Raw genomic sequence first — 21,486 nt, 5'->3', positions numbered from 1 at the left:
CTCTTTGTCCTATCCAGCAATAACAACAACAACGATAAACAACAAGGGCAACAAAATGGGGAAAATGGCCTCCAGGAGCAATGGATTCGTAATGCAGGCACCAAGCCCCAGCAATAACCCTGGAGGCAAATAAAAAAAGAATATTTTACCCCTGTGGCATGGGAGATGGCACATTGAGTACAATGTTTGCTTGGCTTACAAACATGAAGCTCCTGGCATCATGTGCTAGAGTGATGTCCTCTCTCTCTCTCTCTCTCTCTCTCTCTCTCTCTCTCTCTCCCCCTCTCCCCCCCTGCCCCCTCCCTCCCTCCCTTTCTCTGCATTACCTGAAACTTTGAACTTTTTTCAGTGGGACCTTTTGTGTTTTGGTTCTATCACTGAGAAGGAAAGGAAAAAGATAACTGAGGAAATAATAATAGATGTAGGTGTGGTTTAAAAAGAAAGTAAATTTAAAATAAAAGTCTTATCTGGAAGTCAGAGCCAATAGAAGAATCAGGTCATTTGAACAGACACATGAGACGTTCATTCCAGGTTAGCAGATCAGAATAAAAGAGGCAAGCTTGAACCAATTTGAGCCATTTTGTCCAAATGACCTATACGTGTCTGTACATTAGTTTTCATTTTCCTAAGTAAAATATGTAATGTCTGACCAGTGGCCTCCCCAATTCTCTGTGGGACTCACCGTAACAAACTAGGCATGATGAGGAAGACATCTTTATCTCCTTGCAACACACTCATTAATGATTTTTTTTTAATTACAAGGAATTAAAGATAAGGTTATTAGATTCTGAGTGGGGCAGAGAATGAAGATCAAAGTGGTTTTTAGCCATCAGTGGCACACAAAGAGATCATGAGAATAAAGTCCAAAGACAAAGTTAGAGGGAAGACTTCAGTTTATTAGAATTGAACCAAGTATGACACAGTGGTCGGACCAGTAAAGGAAAGAATCAACTGCTGGAGGTTAGGCAGATGCTGACATCTTTTATATATCTTCAGTAGGGTCTTTTGAATATTTAGAAATATATTTGGTTTTCAGGACCACAGTTTTTTGGGGCCTACTCAATAAACCATCTCTTCCTGTCTTATCTTAAATCAATTACTCTGTGTAGAGACAGGTTTTTCTTTGTTGTGGTTCTCCATCTGGGTGATAAGCTACCTTGGGAGAAGAAACTTAATTAAAGTAGATTGTAACTAGGATTCTGGTTCTGCCTCCCGTCATTGACCTGGGGGGATCAAAGTCTAGTAGTTGAGATTTTCCTTCCTTAGCTATATTTCTGAATTTATGCCACAACTAAGATGAAAGTATGACAGACTCTGAGAGATGGGACAGGTAGAAGCAGGATAAAGATGTGTCTATTGTAGGACTTTTCTTGGGTTCATATGCTTGCTTGTTCATATATTGAATTCCAGTGTTAACAGTACCCCTGGAAATATTTTCCTGCTGTCTTTAACAGGAACGCAGACTTGCGTGTTACCGGTGTCACAATTGGGCTTTCAGAACCCACTTTGGAAAATCTCACATATTTCCACTCACTAGTTTCATACCAGTCTTGGTTTTCTAACATTTCTTATCTGGAAATAAGTGGGATATAGGAGCCATGATGGAAAATGTGATCTCCACATAGTTCTGATTTTCTTTCCTGATATGAATGCTAAAACTTTTGAGTTGTAGCTATGAAGCAGAGTAGAATTCACCTGCCTAACACCTCACAGTAATAATCAGTTTCTCAGTTCCCATTGTTTGTGCAGAAGAAAAGGTTTAATTAGAAATACTGAGTTCATGAGAATGGAGTTTAAAAAATATCTGTTAATAAGAAGAATGTAGAAAGAAACAGTTCAGAGTACTGCTCATCTATGGCTTATGTTGATGCCAGGGACCTTTGGGGCCTCAGGTGTGACAGTTTGACACACAGACCAGTGTTAACTCCCCAACTCATGAATGAAAACTTTTGTTTCTCAAACTGTTGTACCTGATGGCTGCTTTTCAATGCCCAGGTGCCTGAGTGGGTGAGTGCTGAATATCATCTTAAGCCTGGTTCTTATCTTTGGCAGTATGTTTTAATGTTTTTTTCTACTTCTTCCTCTCACCAAAGAAAAATGGAGGGTACCAAAAGGAATGGATAGATGGAAGGGTAGTGTATCTTATTGGCCCCTGTTTCTTCCCCGAGAAATTTGACTCTTAGTACTCCAGTTACAGGTAGAATTTAAGTTATCTCCAAGCCAGAGGGATAACTCTCACTAGATGGAGTGCATGCTTTGCCAGAAATTGCCTCATACCCAGGCACTACAGGTGATGTGCCACAGCACAGAGAAAGCTCCAGTCCTATGGTTTCTCTCTATTAAAATAAAAAAGTTTTCCCAGGATTGGGAAAATTATACATTCACAAGACCCCAGCTGTACCAAAGCAAAAATCTTTTGATAAATGTCACTTTGTACAGTATTGTCAGAGTTTTTAAGACTACACTGAAAAAAAAAAAACAACACATTAATGTTATAATATATGAATAATGTGAAAGCATAGTAAGGTCCAGTTTGTAGATATGCATGCATACAGGTTGTAGATCAGGGGTTGGGGACCTTTTTCCTGCCAAGTTCATTTGGATAGTAATAACATAATTTGCAGACCATACAAAATTATCAACTTAAAAATTAGCACTTAATGTTGCCATGAAAAAAAGCTCCAGTTGCCTTGGCAGGGCCAGACTCAATGATAGGCCGGGAGGGCTAAAAGTTCTCCATCCCATTGAAGATCGATTAGGAAGAACAGAGAGGTAGATGAAAGATAGCAGTTTTAACTCCTCTTCTCTTAGAGAACATAGTTTTCCATTACTTTAACTAGCTGACCAAAACAGTTCTTTCAAAAGTTTTTTTTGATGAACATATGGACATCTTGTTTCTAATTAAGTTCAGTTCATGACTAAAATCCTTCATGAAGAAATTGATATTTTATCATTAAAGAAACAAACAGAAGTTCTCCATAGAAGATGTTGGTTTAAAAAAAAATTTTAATTTCTTTATTGGGGAATTAATGTTTGACATTAGACCATTAATATGATAGTTTGTACATGCATGTTTCCCAGTTTCCCATATAACAGTACAACCCCCACTATGCTTAAATTTTTAATGTCCTTGTTATTAGCAATGAAATTTAATGATGGTGTGAAAACTTACTTTTGTTGAAATGTCATTTGTTTCATAGTTGTAGATTGCTCATGGGCAGATAAATAATTGGAAGGCCATAAGCTATTGACTGTTTAAAAATAAGCTCCAGCAGTTTTTTTTAATAGAAATGAATAAGCTAATTCTAAAATATATATGTAAATTCATGGACATAGAATAAACAAAATAACATTGGAAAAGACCAAAGGAGTACTTACATGATGGGAATTTGTGGTTTGCTCTAATACATCAGTGAGATAATACAGCATCTAAAATAGAGCCACAGATTTAGGGTCAGATTTGGTAAGGGCCTTAAAGCAGTTTAATAAGTTGAAAATGTTTTCAGAACCAATATTTGGAAAAAAAAAAAAAATTCCCGCTGAGGACAGTGGGAAAGCTCACTTTGCTTTGCCATGTGTGCTAGGTTCAAGCTCTTTCCCCACAGCTCCCCTACAGCCTTGCAGGAAGCTTTGGTGCTGTGGTTTCTGTCTGTCTGTCTGTCTGTCTGTCTCTCTCTCTCCCTGTCTATATTCTAAAAAATTGTTTTTCACATGGGGGGGAATGTGTGTAAAGCGTACCAGAATGTGCCATCCTAAAATATGACATTTTGGCTTAAACATTAGTATATGAGAAGATACAGGGAAAGTTCTTTACCCCTACCCCTTAATTAATTAAAAGAGCAAATTTTCTCTTAGAAAAGACATTTACATGGTGTTTTTACATTTTAAAGGTTTATTTATATGAGATAAAGAGATATTTTCTTTTTATTTATAAAAAGGAAATATTGACAAGACTATAGGATAAGAGGGATACATTTCCACACAGTAGAGCTCCCTATCCAATTCCCTCCCTTGATAGCTTCCCTATTTTTTATCCTTCTGGGAGTATGGACTCAGGATCATTGTGGGGTGCAGAATGTAGAAGGTCTGGCTTCTGTAATTACTTCTCTGCTGAACTTGGGCATTGGTAGGTCGATCCATACTCCCAGCCTGTCTCAGAGAGATTTTCACATCAGAGAGAAAAAGCAGAGCATGACTGGTACATGCAGTGTCAGGGATGGAACTAGGAGCCTTGGGTTTCCAAATCCCATGCTACACCAGTTGAGCTATAGTGTGTGTGTGTGCGTGTGTGTGTGTGTGTGTGTGTGTGTGTGTGTGTGTGTGTGTGTGTGTGTGTTAGATACACATACAGAGAAAGAGACAGAAAGACACCTGCAGCCCTACTTCACCACTCATGAAGCTTTTCCTCTGCAGGTGGAAACCAGGGACTTGAACCTTGTGCACTATAACTTGAACCTTATTCACTTAACTAGGTATGCCACTGCCTGGCCCCTGAGCTACAGTATTTACATAAAGAGCCCTTTGTATTAGTAATAGAACTAATCTATGTGATTTTTATAATTATTATCATCCTAGAGACTCTAGACACTTTTATTTGTAAAACTAGACAACCCTTATTTGCCATACATTTTAGAGGAAAAACTCCTTGTAACTTGGCTTTCACACCACAGAATCCCAAAGCCCTTTAAGCCATATTTAGCTTAAGATGATGTATGTAGACCTCATTCATTTGGAAATGTTATATTTCCTTTTTTTCCTCACTCCCCCCCCATCTCCATCTGCTGGGGTTCTGCTGCTTCAGCTGGCTTTTTCTGTTAGAATGGGTGGAACATTTAGCCATATGTGGCTCGCTAAGTCTTTTGTTCTGGTCCTGACAAAGCAATTGCAGAATTTTCCATAACAATACTGTGTTAACTTTTAAGTTGATAATTTTGTATGGCCTTCAAATAATGTTATAAATATCCTAGCTGACCTGCAATGCAGTGGAGATCAGCTAGAACCTCGGTCATGCTCTTGGCAAAATAAGCTATTTTGCCCGACTTAGAAATGTTATATCTCTTACTAGAGATATTGGTATCATAGGCACATTGATTTGTTAGAATAGATTAAACTGATCTTGGGATCTATGCGTTCTATAGCTTTATCTGTAAATTATAACCTCAAAATTTAATAATAATAATTTTTAAAAGCCTATAATTTTTCTGTCTCTTACTGATTTTCTTATATGTGTTTCTTAAAGCATAAGAATATTCTATAGTGTCATTGTACCAGATCTTTCCATAAGTGTTGGTTATGTTTTCTCCTTGTTCTTCTCCTATTCCTCCCACCCAAAATTCAAAATTCTTTCTATTCCATTAGCTTGTTTTGTAAACACAGTTTCAGAAATTCTAGACAGAAAGCAATTTCTGTCCTTTTTTCTTTCATTCATTCATTCACCAAGCATTTGCTAAACATGTGTGCTGTATTGTGAAAATTCAGAGGAAGGAATAAATTATAGCAAGTGTATCATATGGGAATTCTGGTGGAACAAGAATGGAGAGGATAAAGCGATTTATATCTATATCTTGGGAACTATACTAAGACTGGGAATGTTACTATCCTCAATAAAGAATTATCTTCATCTTCAAACATAGATATAAACACTAGCTTTTTCTTTTTCTTTTTCTTTCTTTCTTTTTTTTTTTTTTTGCCTCCAAGGTTATCACTGGGGCTCGGTGCTTATACAATAAATCCACCACTTTTCTCAGTGGCTATTTTTCCCTCCTCTCCCTTTTTCTTTGAAAGGACTGAGAGGGGAAGGGGAAATAAAAAAGAGACACCTGTAGTACTGCTTTCACCATTTGTAAAATTCCCCCATGCAGGTGGGGACTGGGGGCTTGAACCTAGGTTCTTGCTCATGGTGAAGTATGCACTCAACTGGATGTACCACCAGTCCCACATTAGTGTTATTCTACCTGAGAGATTCACTTTCTATAAATTCACACCTTTAAAATTTTTGTTTGTATTATAGTGATTCCAAATATGTATATGTATATCTGCCTATAAATACTGTGTTTATTTTTTAAAATAACTCTTAGTTGGCATTGCTGACACCAGTATTACAATATTGACTTACTTTCTCTTTTTTCCTCCAATCAGTTTGATAAATGCTACTCCTATAACATACGTCATAGCTTTGGAAAGGAAGGCAAGAGGACAGACTATACACCTTTCAGTTGCTTGAAGATCATTGTAACCAATCCACCAAGCCAAGGAGATTATCATGGTGAGTACTTTTACTGGATAGATTTGCAAAAATGACAGTGACCCAAGAGCACTGTAACAAACACCAAAACAATGTAATGACTTTTTGCATTATTGTCAGGAACTAGCTTGTAACTTATGTCAGTCATTAGTTGTCAAGCTAGAGCTCTGTTACTCTTCTAGTGATTTGTCTTATTACTGAACTAGGTCAGAGAAAAGAAATTCAGTGGTAGCTCCTTAGTTTGTGTTCTATCGGGCTCCTTAGTTGAAGATTTTCCCCCTTACCTATCTTCAGAAGATAAAAAGCTTTCATAAGTTTTTGAAATTTCTTGCTTTTTTCCTTCTTCTTCACCATCTCAAATTTTTTTCTATTCCATTAGCTTGCGTATTTTTTTTTCAGTATTTTTTATTAGTGACTTAATAATGATTGACAAGATTGTAGGATAAGAGGGGTACAGTTCGCACCACCAGACTTCTCCATTGGAAGTTTCCCTATTCTTTATCCTTCTGGGAGTATAGACCAAAGATCTTTATGGGATACAGAAGGTGGAAAGTCTGGCTTCTATAATTGCTTCTTCACTGAACATGGACATTTCAATCCATACCCCTAGCCTATTTCTATCTTTTCCTGATGGGATAGGACTCTGGGGAGGTGAGGTTCCAGGACACACTGGTGAGGTCAGGTTGGCATCATAGTAGCATCTGAAACTTGATGGCTGAAAAACAGTAAGATACAAAGCAGAAGGAATTAAGGAAAGAAGCTAGGAAGTCTATTTTAGGTATAGTCCAAGGTGCCTAGGACTTTACTAATTTTTGCCTGAGCTCGATAGCTAAAATGCAGCTAGGCTAGTAAGTATAATCTGGGAAGATGGTGTCAGAGTTGAGAACAGGACTAGAAAGCTGGATCGGGATAGAGAAACACTCCCAAATATGGGGAAAGTATATAAATACCATTAACTGTAAACCTCATTAGCTTGTTTTATAAACACAGTTTCAGGAATTCTAGATTGAAAACAGTTGCTGTAATTCATTCATTCACCAAGCATTAACTTTAGAATGGTGGATTTAATTTCAAGATATTACTAAAAAGTATTTCATTTTTATTACTATCATTTAATTAACAAAGATTAATGAGGATTTGAGCTGTTCATGGTATCAAACAATTATCATTTTGCCCTAGTTGTAGATTAAAAATATTTATGTTAAATTTTTATATAGGCTTGAGTTCAGTTTTTTTCTAAAATAGTTCTCTCATCATAAGCTTGAAAAACTCTCGTTTGATATGTCACAGTGACTGGTCAGCCCATATGAAATGTTAGATTACCAGTGTTTGCTATAATATGTATCCAAAAATTTGTTTTAGTGTGTGAAAATCAACTTTATGTATGTATATGAATCATTTAAATAAATGATCATATACACACTTTCCCACTGTTCAGATAGTCACAGATATTTAAGAAAATTATGTATGATGATGGAAAGGTCCTAAATTGGGTGTGAGAGTGTTCTGCAGACACCTACCATGAGCAATGATAAATTGTAGCCATGTGTCAACAATTTTACTATAAACCACTAAACCCCCCCTTCCAATAAAATGGGGGAAAATAATAACCATAATCAATACAGCTATACTTCCTCAAAAAGAAAGTTACTCCATGTGTCCAAAGCATTAATATATGCCTGTGCATTTGTAGGTAATAGATGAAAAGTTAACCAGTAGTGATAGACACAGTAATACTGAATTGTCGGAAAAGTCATGACACATTTTTGCATAGAAAAATTCACTAGGCTTTTCTGATGACCCAATACTTATCATTTATATTGGTTACATAAGGTACAGTTTAGAAATGAAGATTCTCAGGTTCACAAAATTTTCTAAATTTTGAGAACCAGTTATCATAGACTTTTGTTGAGAAATCTTGCAGCTTTTCTTAGCAATTTCACCAGGCAGGTAACTGATGTGGGAAAAAAGAGGACATAGTGCAAGACAGCTAAAGGAGCCTGGAGTTGGATATTTCACTTCTGTTTATTTTTATTTCTTTTAAATATTTGTTTTATTTTATTTGTTATTTATTTTTAAAAAGGAGACAATAACAAAACCGTAGGATAGGTGAGGTACAATTCCACACAATTCCCACCACCAGATCTCTATATCCCGTCCCCTCCCTTGATAGCATTCCCATTCATTATCCCTCTGGAAGTATGAACCCAATGTCATTATGGGATGCAGAAGGTGGAAGGTCTGGCTTCTGTAATTGCTTCCCCACTGAACATGGGCATTTACTGGTCAATCCATACTCCCAGTCTGCCTCTCTCTTTCCCTAGTAGAGTGGGTCTCTGGGGAATCAGAGCTCCAGGACACATTGGTGGGGTCGTCTGTCCAGGGAAGTCTGATCAGCATCCTGCTGACATCTGGAACCTGGTGGCTGAAAACAGAGTTAACATACAAAGCCAAACAAATTGTTGAACAATTATGGACCTAAAGGCTGTAATAGTGCAGATGAAGTGTTGGGGGGGGGGAGTACTCACTGCAGACTATTGTGTACTTTTGCTTTTAGGTATATATTTAGCCCTAGGTTATGGATACATGTGAACATATGCTCTATCTCAGGGGACATGGTCTATATCTAGGTTTGGGGACTTTGCTAGGAAGTGAACCACCTGAAATGGAATTAGAGAATACTATGAGAAGAAAGGTCTCACCCGAGTAATGAAGCTGAAGGGTTATCATTCCATACCTGAAGTCTCTGGACAGTCTGAAGTGAAGCATGCTGAGGTGGCACTCCTTGCATTGATTAGGTTGTGATCGGCAAATGCAATATTATTTGATATGAAATGAGAGAAGCATGCAGGAAAGTGGGCCCCACCTTAAGGTTCCAGGACTGGGGGAAATATAGGCTCTATAGTGGAAATGTAAGGTTCCTGCTATCTTAGGGTTCAAGAAGACAATGGATAGTTATTGTTATCATCACATTATTTGGTAATTGGGTTAACTTTAAAAAGTCCCTTTGTTAGGATTTGCTGTATAATACCCAGCATCTTGTATATAGCTGCACCACTGGTTGCTTCTGTTCTCCCTTGTCTAGGCTTTTGAGAGAGTCAACATATCAAAAGACTCAGCCTATGTATTAAAAAGACTCAGTCTGTGCTTTAAAAAGCTCAAGACAAAAAAAAAAAAAAGCTCAAGACATATACAATCAATAGTGATTTATATGACTACAATTTAATAGGAGTGTACATAAACACCATTCCCACCACCAAAAATCTGTGTCCCATCCCACCCACCCATCCCAGCACCCCTGCTACCCCAGGAAGCCAAATGTCCACCCTCCCCTTCACCACAGGGTTTTTACTTTGGTGCCCTACTCTAGATTTAGTCAAATCCTGCTTTTAGTTTCCCTTTCTGTTCTTCTTTCTCAACTTCTGTTGATGAGTGGGATCATCCCATACTCATCTTTATCTTTCTGTCTTAGCTCACTTAACATAATTCCTTCTAGTTCCATCCACAGTGGGTCAGAGAAGGTGGATTCATTGTTTTTAATGGCTGAGTAGTATTACATTGTGTATATATACCACAGCTTTTCAGCCACTCATCTGTTGTTGGGCACCTGGATTGCTTCCAGGTTTTAGCTATTATGAATTGTGCTATGAACATATGCATACACGTATCTTTTTGGTTGGGCATTATGGAATCCTTGGGGTATATCCCCAGGAGAGGAACTACTGGGTCATATGGAAGGTCCATGTCTAGCCTTCTGAGAGTTCTTCAGACTGCTCTCCACAGAGGCTGGACCAATATACAATCCCACCAGCAGTGCAGAAGGGTTCCTCTGTGCCCACAGCCTCTCCAGCATTTGTTGCTGCTGTCCTTTTTGACGTATGCCATTCTCACAGGAGTGAGGTGGTATCTCAATGTTGTCTTTATTTGCATTTCTCTGACAATCAGCAACCTGGAACAGTTTTTCATGTTTGTTAGCCTTTTGGATCTCCTCTGAGGTGAATGTTTGTTCATCTCCTCTGCCCATTTTTGGATGGGGTCATTTGCTCTTTTGGTGTTAATTTTACTGAGCTCTTTGTATATTTTGGTTATTAGTCTCGTGTCTGATGTATGGCATGTGAAGATCTTTTCCCATTCTGTGAGGGGTCTCTTTGTGTGATAGTTTCTTTGACTGTACAGAAGCTTTTCAATTTGATGTAGTCCCATTGGTTTGTTTCTTCTTTAGTCTTCCTTGCAGCTGTGTTTGTTTCATAAAAAATGTCCTTGAGATTTAGGTGGGAAAGTATTCCACCAAGGTTTTCCTCTAAATACTTGATAGTTTCTGGTCTAACATCCAAGTTTTTGATCTATGCGGAGTTGATTTTTGTTTTTGGTGATTTTTGTTTCTGATGAGATGCATTTGGAGTTGGTTTTTGTTTCTGGTGAAAGTGGTTCAGTTTCATTCTTCTGCATGTTTCAAACCAGTTTTCCCAGCACCATTTATTGAAGAGAGCCTCCTTCCTCCATTTAATACTTTGGGCCCCCTTATCAAAGATTAGATATCTGTCTATAGGTGTGGGAGTTTAGTTCTGGGCTTTCAATTCTGTTCCACTGGTCTGTGTGCCTATTTTGTTACACTACCAGGCTGTGTTGATGATGGCCTTATAATGTAGTTTGGATTTGGGAGTGTGATACCTCCATTTCTGTTTCTTTTCCTCAAGATTTTATTGACAATTCTAGGTGTCTTCTGGTTCAAGATATTGTAGTTTTTGTTCTGTTCTCTTAAAGAAGCTTGGTGGAACTTTAATGGGTATCACATTAAATTTATATATGGCTCTGGAGAGAATATTCATTTTGATGATATTTATTCTTCCAATCCATGAGCATGGATTGTCTTTCAATTTCTTGGTATCAGTTTCTGTTTCTCATAGTTTTCAGTATACAAGTCTTTCACTTCTTTGGTCAGCTTTACTCCTAGGTATTTTATTGATTTTGCTGCAACAGTGAATGGGAATGATTTCTGGATGTCTTCTTCAGATTTAGTGTTTGCATATAGAAATGCCACTGATTTTTGTCCATTGATTTTTGTAGCCTGACACCTTACTATCTTGCCTAATAACTTCCAGTAGTTTTCTGCTGGATTCTTTAGGATTTTCTATGTATACTATCATATCATCTGCAAATAGTGAGAGCTTGACTTCTTCCCTTCCAATCTGTATTCCTTTGATTTCTTTCTCTTGCCTGCAAGAACTCCCAATACTATGTTGAAGAGTAATGGTGATAGTGGACAGCCCTGTCTAGTTCCCGATCAATCTGAGAGGGAATGCTTTCAGCTTCTGTCCATTAAGTATGATATTGGCTGTAGGTTTGCTATATATGGATTGTATTATCTTGAGGAATTTCCCGTCTATTCCCATTTTTTGTAGAGTTTTGGGCATGAATGGGTGTTGGATTTTGTCAAAGGATTTCTCTGTATCTATTGAGACAATCATGTGGTTTTTGGCTTTGCTTTCATTGATGTGGTGAATGACATTGATTCATTTACGGATGTTGAACCAGTCTTGCATTCCTGGGACATATCCCACTTGGTCGTGATGAACAATCTTTGTGATATACTGCTGTATCCGGTTGGCCAAGATCTTGGGGTTTTTTTTTTTTGTTGTTGTTGTTTTTAATTCTTTTTTATTTTATTTTATTGGGGAATTAATGTTTTACATTCAACAGCAAGTACAATAGTTTGTACATGCATAACATTCCCCAGATTCGCATATAACAATACAACCCCCACTAGGTCCTCTGTCATCCTTCTTGGACCTGTATTCTCCCCACCCAGCCACCCCAGAGTCTTTTACTTTGGTGTGATACACCAATTCCATTTCAGGTTCTACTTCTGTTTTCTTTTCTGATCTTGTTTTTCAACTTCTGCCTGAGAATGAGTTCATCCCATAATCATCCTTCTGTTTCTGACTTATTTTACTCAACATGACTTTTTCAAGGTCCATCCAAGATCGGCTGAAAACGGTGAAGTCACCATTTTTAACAGCTGAGTAATATATATATACCACAACTTGCTCAGCCACTCATCTGTTGGACACCTGGGTTGCTTCCAGGTTTTGGCTATTAGAAATTGTGCTGCTAAGAACATATGTGTACACAGATCTTTTTGGATGGATACGTTGGGTTCCTTAGGCTATATGCCCAGGAGAGAAAATGCAGGATTATAGGGTAGGTCCATTTCTAGCCTTTTGAGAGTTCTCCAGACTGTTCTCCACAGAGGTTGGACCAATTGACATTCCCATCAGCAGTGTAGGAAGGTTCCTTTGACCCCTTACCCTCTCCAGCATTTGCTGCTGTTCCCTTTTCTGATGTATGACATTCTCACAGGAGTGAAGTGGTATATCATTGTTGTCTTTGTTTGCATTTCTCTAACAATCAGAGACTTGGAGCATTTTTCATGTGTTTCTCAGCCTTTTGGATCTCTTCTGAGGTGAATATTCTGTCCATGTCCTCCCCCCATTTTTGGATGGGGTTATTTGTTATCTTGTTGAGTTTGGCAATCTCTTTATATATGTTGGTTATTAAACTCTTGTCTGATGTATGGCATGTAAAGATCTCCCATTCTGTGAGGGGTCTCTTGGTTTGGGTAGTAGTTTCTTTTGCTGTGAAGAAGCTTTTTAATTTGATGTAGTCCAAAGGTTTATACTTGCCTTAGTCTTCTTTGTAATTGGATTCATTTCATTGAAGATGTCTTTAAAATTTATGCGGAAGGGAATTCTGCCAATATTTTCCTCTAGGTATCTGATAGTTTCTGGTCTAACATCCAATTCTTTGATCCACTTGGAATTTACTTCTGTATTTGGTGAAATACAGTGGTTCAGTTTCATTCTTCTGTGTGTTTCAACCCATTTTTTCCAACACCATTTGTTGAAGAGACTCTGCTTTCCCCATGTAATAGTCTGGGCCCCTTTGTCAAAGATTAGATGTCCATAGGTGTGGAGGCTTAATCTGGACCATCAATTCTATTCCACTGTTCAGTGTGTTTATTCATGTTCCAGTACCAAGCAGTTTTGATGGCAATGGCCCTATAATACAATTTGAGATCTGGGAGTGTGATGCCTCTGGTTCTGTTCTTTCTTCTCAAGATTGTTTTGGCAATTCTAGGTCTTTTCTGGTTCCAGATAAACATTTGTAGCATTTGTTCTATTCTCCTAAGAAATGTGGTTGGGATCTTGATGGGGATAGCATTAAATTTGTAGATGGCTCTGGGTAGTATATTCATTTTGATGATGTTAATTCTACCAACCCATGAACATGGAATATCTTTCCACTTCTTTGTGTCTTTTTCTATTTTCTTGAATAGTGACTCCTAATTTTCAGTATACAAGTCTTTCACTTCTTTGGTTAGGTTTACACCTAGATATTTTATTGTTTTAGTTGCTATAGTAAAAGGAATTGATTTCTGGATTTCAATTTCTTCTGACTTAGTGTTTGCATGCCACTGACTTTTGAATGTTCATTTTGTAGCCTGACACCTTACTGTATTTCCTGCTGATCTTGTTTAATATTTTGGCATATATGTTCATCAGAGATACTGGTTTGTAGTTTTCCTTTTTTGCTGTGTCCCTATCTACTTTTGGTATTAGGGTGATGTTGGCTTCATAGAAGTTGGAAGGCAATGTTCCTGATTCTTCCATCTTATGGAAAAGCTTTAGAAGTATGAGTATTAACTGTTTCCTGAAGGTTTTGTAGAATTCATTTGTGAAGCCATCTGGTCCAGGACTTTTGTTGTTGGGGAGATTGTTTAATAACTTTTTTGATTTCTTTGTCTGTGATTGGTGTATTTAGGTTTTGTAGTTCTTCTTCGTTCAGTTTTGGAAGGGGATATGTTTCTAAGAATTCTTCCATTTCTTCCAGTTTCTCTAGCTTGGTGTCATATAGTTCTTCATAGAACTTTCGCAAGATTTTCTGTATTTCTGTGTTGTCAATTGTAATATCTCCTCTATCAGTTACAATTCTGTTAATTCGAGTGCTCTCCTTTTTTTTTTTTTTTTTTTTTTTAGTGATTCTGGCTAGGGATTTGTCTTGTTTAATTTTTTAAAAAACCAACATTTGGCTTCATTGATCTTTTGTATGGTTCTCTTATTTTCGATATTTATTTCTGCTCTAATTTTAGTGATTTCTGTCCTTCTGGTTGCTTTAGGGTTCCTTTGTTCCTCTTCCTCTAAGTTCTTAAGGTGTGCAGTAAGGCCATTTATTTGAGCTTTTTCTTGGTCTCTAATGTGTGATTGTATGGCTATGAATTTTCCTCTTAATACTGCTTTAGCTATGTCCCAAATATTTTGATAGTTTGTGTCTTCATTTCATTTGTTTCCAGGAACATTTGGATTTCTTGCTTCAGTGTCTTTCTGACCTAGTGTTATTTAGTATCCAAATTCTGTGTCTTTTAGTTATTTTCTGTTTGTTGTTAAATATTAGCTTTACTCCACTGTGGTCTGAGAAGATACTTGGGATTATTTCAATGTTCTTGAATTTATTGATGCTGTCTTTGTGGCCTAACATGGTCTTTCCTTGAGTATGTGTTGTGTGGATATGAAAAAAATGTGTTCTCCAGTTTTTTGGGGTGAAGAACTCTGAAAATGTCAGTCCACCTGTTCATTTAATTCTTTTTTTTTTCTTTGCTGATTCTCTGCTTTGTTGATCTGTCTAAGTGTGAGAGTGAGATGTTAAAGTCTCTCACTATTATTGTATTACTATTGATGTATTTTTGTAGTTCTTTCAGTGGGTGTTTGATGTATTTAGCTGGTTCCTCATTGGGTGCATAGATGTTAATAATTTTAAATCTTCTTGGCTGATTGATCCTCTAATCATTATGTAATGCCCTTGCCTATCTTTTATTACTTTATTTAATTTAAAATCTTATTGTCTTAGAGATGAGAATGGTTGTTGCTGCCCTTTTTTTGTGGTCCATTATCCTGTATGATAGTTTTCCATCATTTCACTTTAAGTCTGTGTTTATCTTGTTGGGTCAGATGGGATTCTTGCAAGCAGCATATGGTTGGGTAATGTTTTCTGATCCATCCTTTCACTCTGTGCCTTTTAATGGGTGAGTTTAAGCCATTGGCAGTTATTGATATTATGGATTTAATGTATTGTAGTGCCATTATTCAACAATTTTTTATTTGCTCTGATATATTGCAAGTATTATAGTGATATTCTTGTTTATAAGAAGTCTTTTAGAACCTCTCTCAGGGAAGGCTTAGTGATGGTTGCCTCCTTTAACTTTTGTCTGTCTGAGAAGGCTTTCATCCCTCCATCTAGTTTGAAAGTCTAGCAGGATATATTATCCTTGGCTGAAACTCTTTTTCATTCAGGGCTCAATTGATATCTTGCCATTTTCTTCTGGCTTTTAGAGTTTGAGTGGAGAAGTCTGCTGATAATCTTATGGGTTTTCCTCTTTATGTGACTTTTTGTTTTTCTCTTGCAGCCTTTAGGATCCTTTCTTTATCCTTACTTCTTTTCATTGTAACTATGATGTGTCTTGGTGTCTTCGGGTCTGGGTTGATTCTGTTTGGAACTCTCTGAGCCTCTTGGATCTTAATGTCCTTTCTTGTTATTCAGGTCTGGGAAGTTTTCTTCTATAATTTCCTCTAGAATGTTTCCTTCCCCTTCCTCTCTTTCTTCCTCTGGCAAATGTTACTTCTTTTGAGACCATCCCATACGTCTATGTTGTTGTTTTCAGTGTCTTTCTATCTCTTTTTGCGTTCCTTTACCTCTTTCTTAGTTTTCTCTAGCTCATCCTCTGCCTGGCTAATTCTGTTTTCTGCTTCTGTTAGTCTGCTTTCCCTTCCGTCAGCTTCATTCTTCAGTTCAGCTATTTAAGCTTTCAGTTCTCTAATTACCTCATGGTAGCTGGTATTTTCCTTGAGGGTCTCATCAGTTGTTTCCCTAATTCTGCTAGCCTTTTCCTCCATAGTTGTCTTCATTTTTGTGATTATTAAGTTTACTATTGCTTGCATACTTTTCTTATCTATGGTTACTTCTGACTGATTTATAGTTTCTTCTGGGCTCTTGTCTTCATTCATTACAGTAGCAGTTTTATTTGCTCTTGGTTTAACCATTTTTATTTATTGATATGTTTTTGTATTTTTATGTTCTGTTCTTTAGTTGTTGTGTTTTGAGTACAAGCCACGCTATACTGAATACCTTCATGACAAATGCAGTCACTAACCTCAGAAATTGCAGTAGTAACTGAAGCAAGGATTGAAGCAGTTTAACCAATACCAGTTAGCCAAACAATGCCTCCAGTCCAAGAAAAAAATAGCAACCAAATCCTAATGAAAAAGAGACAGGAAAAAAGGGGTAGCAAGAATATACAATTATGCAAATTACTGTAAATTCTAGGGGGTAGCAAGAGGAGAAAGGGAAGTAGAATAGAGATACACACACACACACACACACACACACACACACAGTCCACTCTGACAAATTTCTTCCCCAGAATAATTCACAAATGAGTATCAATGAATTCAGAAATCAGTAGAAGGAGGAAGGAAGAAAAGAAGACAAGAATGAGAAAAAAAATAATAGAAAGAAAGAGCAGTGAAAGGAAAGAGTTTTTTTTTTTTTTTTTTAATTATCTAGGAAGAGGGAGAAGGGGGGGAAGTGAATAGAGGAGGTAGGTAGAGTGAAACAAGTTCCTCTCACAATGGATTTGACACCCAGTCACGTAACAATGGAAAATACACTAAAAGTTAATTTTGGTCAGCCTGAAGGAGGAGGGGAAAGGGACACGTGTATATATAATAGATAATAAAATAGTACAGAGTAAAAAAACCCTAACAGTCAGTCTGCAGCCTGGATGGCTCCTGATTGGCTCAGGCAGCCAATTGTTAAGCTCAGGCAATTGTTAAAAAAAAAAAAAAAAACCCTCTAGGTAGTCTTTCCCAGGCAAGGTGAGGCTCTGATTGGTCAGATATTTGTCACTCCAATTGAGCTTAAACCACTTAGAAAGAAAAAAAAAAAAAAAAAAGACCAAAGGGAATCAGAAAGGAAAAGGATTGGAATCATACCCCTATTGAGCCTGGAATCTTGGTAAAGAAAAAAGCTCAAAAAAAAAAGAAAAAAGCTCAATGGGGAGCCTGCTAGTTAGTAGCAGCTCTCCAGTCCCCCAGGGTCTGGCTATAAAGTAGGGGTGAGAGGTGTGCTTCAGAAATAATAAAAAAATTTCCTTTCTTTTTTCTCTGTTTTCTAACCCAAATTGAGCTATCGTCACCTCCTTGGTGTCACACTTAGGACCCCTTACTCACTGTCCTGATGAGGGCCAGGTATCCTACCCTTTCCAGCAGTTGTTGTCGGAGCTCACATCAGCAGCTGCCTCCAAGTCATCATCTTGGATCCGCAGAACCTTATTTGTAATTTTTAAAATTATCTTTATTTATTTGTTGGGTGGAGACAGCCAGAAATTGAAAGGGAAGGGGGATACAGAGAGAGAGAAAGACAGAGAGACACCTGGAGCCCTGCTTCACCACTTGTGAGGTTTTCCCCCTGCAGGTGGGAACCAGGGGCTTGAAACTGGATCCTTCTGCACTGGAACATGTGCACTCAGCCAGGTGCTCCACTACCTGGTTCCTTCTTTTTTTATTTTTTAAAAAACTTGTGTATGAGATAGGGAAAGAGAGAAAGAAAGAAAATATGACCCAGAACATCACTGTAGCACATGTGATGCCAGATATCAAATCTTATGCCTGTGAATCTAATGGTTAATCCACTGCACCACCTCATGAGCTGTTTTAGAATGCTGGCTTTATCCCTTGCTGGAGACATGAGAGGATTTCTTTGTTACGCATTCCTAGAAGTTAAACTTACTAAGTATGTCCACTTCCCCACACACACACACACACACACAGACACTGGGTCTTAACTCTCCTGCTTGTCCACACTGAGGGTCCAAAAACAATTTGTCAGTTGCAGGTTAGGTTTTTCTACTCTAGCACTCTAGTACTCTAGAAATTTCTACTCTAAAATTGATTTTCTGTATTTGCCACTCTCCAATGTTTGGGACAGTGTTTTGCCCCTGGTCTTACTTCTCAGACAGGTATAAGAATAATTGCTGGGCCATGTTTTTGGTGGTGGTGGTTGTTTGCTTTTCAATTTTGACCTATTAGGATAGAGTGATGGCTTTTAAGCTGTTCTTGTGCTTGACTTGAGGCCATAAGTATCTATCTGTCTTCTTAAGCTTTGAGTCACTTGCAGAACTATTGAGTCGCCTCGGTTGTTATTTTATTAGCTAACCCTGCCTAGAATGGTTGCTCAACTAGATACAGATCTATATAGTCATAAGTGTCTTCTAGACTGTTTTTATCTCTTCCACAAATGTAAGTTGAGAAACTTTATCAAATACTTAACTATATCAATGTTAGTTGAGTATGGAGCCACTTCATCTACAGCTACTATGTGTAGCCCCTTCGTTTTAAAAATCACTTTCTTTGATTTAGATGATAGGAAAAAAGTAGGAGTTATTTAGTTCTAGTTTCTTACAGTCATCTGTAAAAACAACACCAGCTTCTCTAAGTGGTAATACGTTTCCTCTGTATCCTTCTCACGGTGGCCATAGATTCAAGACTTATTTTAATTTTTAGCACTGTGGCAGTCTTTAGTTTCATACTGACTTTGTTATTCCTTTCTTGCCTTTCATATTGATAAAACTATTATTTCAAATAGGATTTAGTTAACTTCCACTAATCTCCTTTTTTGATATGCTTTAGTGCTTCTTGTCCTATCAAGAAGTCCCTGTACACTTTTCTTTCTCATTGGAAGGTCTGCAGTTTTCACTATCTAATGTATTTTTGAGAAAACTAATGGTAAGAGCTTTATATTCTATTCTCACAAAATCTTTTTTTTAATATTTATTTTCCCTTTTGTTGCCCTTGTTGTTTTTTTCATTGTTGTAGTTGTTGTTGTTGTTGTTGTTGTTATGGATGTCGTCTTGTTGGATAGGACAGAGAAAGGAGAGAAAGATAGACGCTTGCAGACCTGCTTCACCGCCTGTGAAGCGACACCCCTGCAGGTGGGGAGCCAGGGGCTTGAACCCAAATCCTTGAGCCAGTCCTTGCGCTTTGTGCCACCTGCTCTTAACCCACTGCGTCCTTGTGCTTTGTGCCACCTGCTCTTAACCCACTGCGCTACCACCCGACCCCTCAAGATCTTTTTAAGTGATTATTTTCCTCACTTGAAAGAAAGTTGAGAGAACATGATAAAAATTTTGCCCAACATCACCCAAATAAATGGTAAAGTGAGATTTAAACCTATACGTTGAAGCTCTAGACTCTTAATTATGTGCTTCATCCATTCTCAAGATACTTTTTGTGCTAAAATTTATTTTTTAGTACTTTTTTTTTCCTGGCACCCAGTATTATTGCTGGGACTCTACTACTCTCAGTGGCTTCTTGTTTGTTTTAGATAGAGGGTCAAGGAGCTAGAGAGGCGTGACACCTATAATACTGCTCCACTGCTTGTGAAACTTTCCCTCTAGATGTAGGTACCAGCAACTTGAACTAAACCTCTTTAGAATGTGTGCACTCTGTCAGGTACAATACCCTCCCACCTCCTATTTGTTAATCTTAATAAATATACTAGCAATTTTCTGAATTTTATAACTTGTATAAACTTGTTCATAGTGGTTTTCTTCCATGAATTTTTTTATAACTAATATCTTTTAAAAACCTGTTGGTGTCTAGGGTTTTTTTCTGTCATTTTGCAATCTATTGCCCATTGATTTCATTAAAACTTTACAGTTCTTTCTAATTCACTTTCAGATCCATCATCTGTGTGGTTGAAAAGCTAATTTGGTTCTCTGCATTAAATTTTTAACTTAGTATTTTGACTTTATTGTGTTTTTCTATCTATAGGAAATAGGTATTTAGTTGACATTTGAAAATGATGGGATCTCTATTTAGGAAAAATAAAATTTAGGGGAAAAAGCATGCCTGGTGGTGGCGCACATGGTTGAGCGCATGTTTCAATGTGCAAGGACCCAGGTTCGAGCCCCCAGTCCCCACCTATGGGGAAAGCTTCACAAGTCTCTGTCCAATAACTAAATAAAGATAATTAAAAAAATTTTTTTTAAGATTAAAAAAACAAAATCTCTATTAGCATTTATATGGTTTTCTTTTTTGGTAACACTAACTTATTTTATATTTTTATGTGTTTTTAAACAAAAAACATAAGATTGTATAAATATTTAAGTAAATTACTTTGTGATTATCTCTGCTTCTTAGCAAGTAGCATAATTAAAACTGTTTCCTCTTCCTTATAAATGGGAAACTTAGCCTGAGAATGCTGTAATGTTTTATGTAACTCTTGAGCCTGTAGTACCCTGATAAAGGAACAGCTAAGTCCTCATTTAGATAAAGAGAGGAAAGCAGTTGCACCCATGGGCAATTAACTTTTTTATTAATAAGCTGTTAGACAATTAGGGGGAGCTTAGACAGTCTCTCAAGTATGGTATTGTACTAAGTCCTGGGTAAATAACCTTGCTGCTATCCTGGCTTGTTCTTTGTTGTCAGGGTGCCCATTCCATCATAGTGATCCAGAGCTGCTGAAGCAGAAGTTGCAGTCATACAAGATCTCTCCCGGAGGGATAAACCAGGTAGGTCAGATTCTGCTCTGCATCCTCAGTAATGAGGCATCAGACAGTTCCTCTCAGATTCATTTAATGTTCCTGCAACAATGTTGTGTACTGCTTGTCAGGCCTCATACAGACATCCTATCTTCTAGATGAATTAAGCAAAAACCTTGACTTTGGTGGTTTAGACAGCTTGCCAATTATAGTTCTTCCATCTTTTGAGTTCATTTAAATTTTTCTTGGTAATACAGGAAGCTGGAAACCTTATTTGTTCAATTTGTTACCCTTTCTTAATTAATTAAACATTTTAAAGCAATTTAGTGAAATTTGTTAATGAAACTAAAAAATTAATAACATAGTATTTCATTTTGGCAAATTGTTTGCTACTTGTAGGTTAGAGTAGAAGATAATGTAGTGTGTACTGGCTGAATGTTTGGCTAGACATAAATTCCTGGTATGTTAAATCTACATTTCTGATAGTTCATTATATCTAATAATTTGTCAGAATACTTTGTCTTATAAACACTTTAAGTGTAAAAAAATGCTCAAATGTAAAGCCAGTTGTTTATCTTTTAGAAGAATACTTTTTTTTCTTTATTGGGGAATTAATGTTTTACATTTGACAGTAAATACAATAGTTTGT

At 37.2% G+C, this 21,486-nt stretch overlaps 1 protein-coding gene across 1 annotated transcript in view; it reads left to right on the top strand.

The window, feature by feature from the left end:
• Window positions 1-21,486, top strand: part of PRIM2 (DNA primase subunit 2) — a 292,554-nt gene that overhangs the window by 248,205 nt on the left and 22,863 nt on the right. The window contains exons 11-12 of the mRNA XM_007536606.3: window positions 6,139-6,265; window positions 20,785-20,867. Coding sequence (XP_007536668.2) covers window positions 6,139-6,265; window positions 20,785-20,867 — 210 coding nt within the window. The remainder of the gene's footprint in view (window positions 1-6,138; window positions 6,266-20,784; window positions 20,868-21,486) is intronic.

This window comes from Erinaceus europaeus, chromosome 4 (genome assembly GCF_950295315.1).
Source record: "Erinaceus europaeus chromosome 4, mEriEur2.1, whole genome shotgun sequence".
Lineage (NCBI taxonomy): Eukaryota > Metazoa > Chordata > Mammalia > Eulipotyphla > Erinaceidae > Erinaceus > Erinaceus europaeus.
This window is presented reverse-complemented; position numbering and strand designations above follow the sequence as displayed.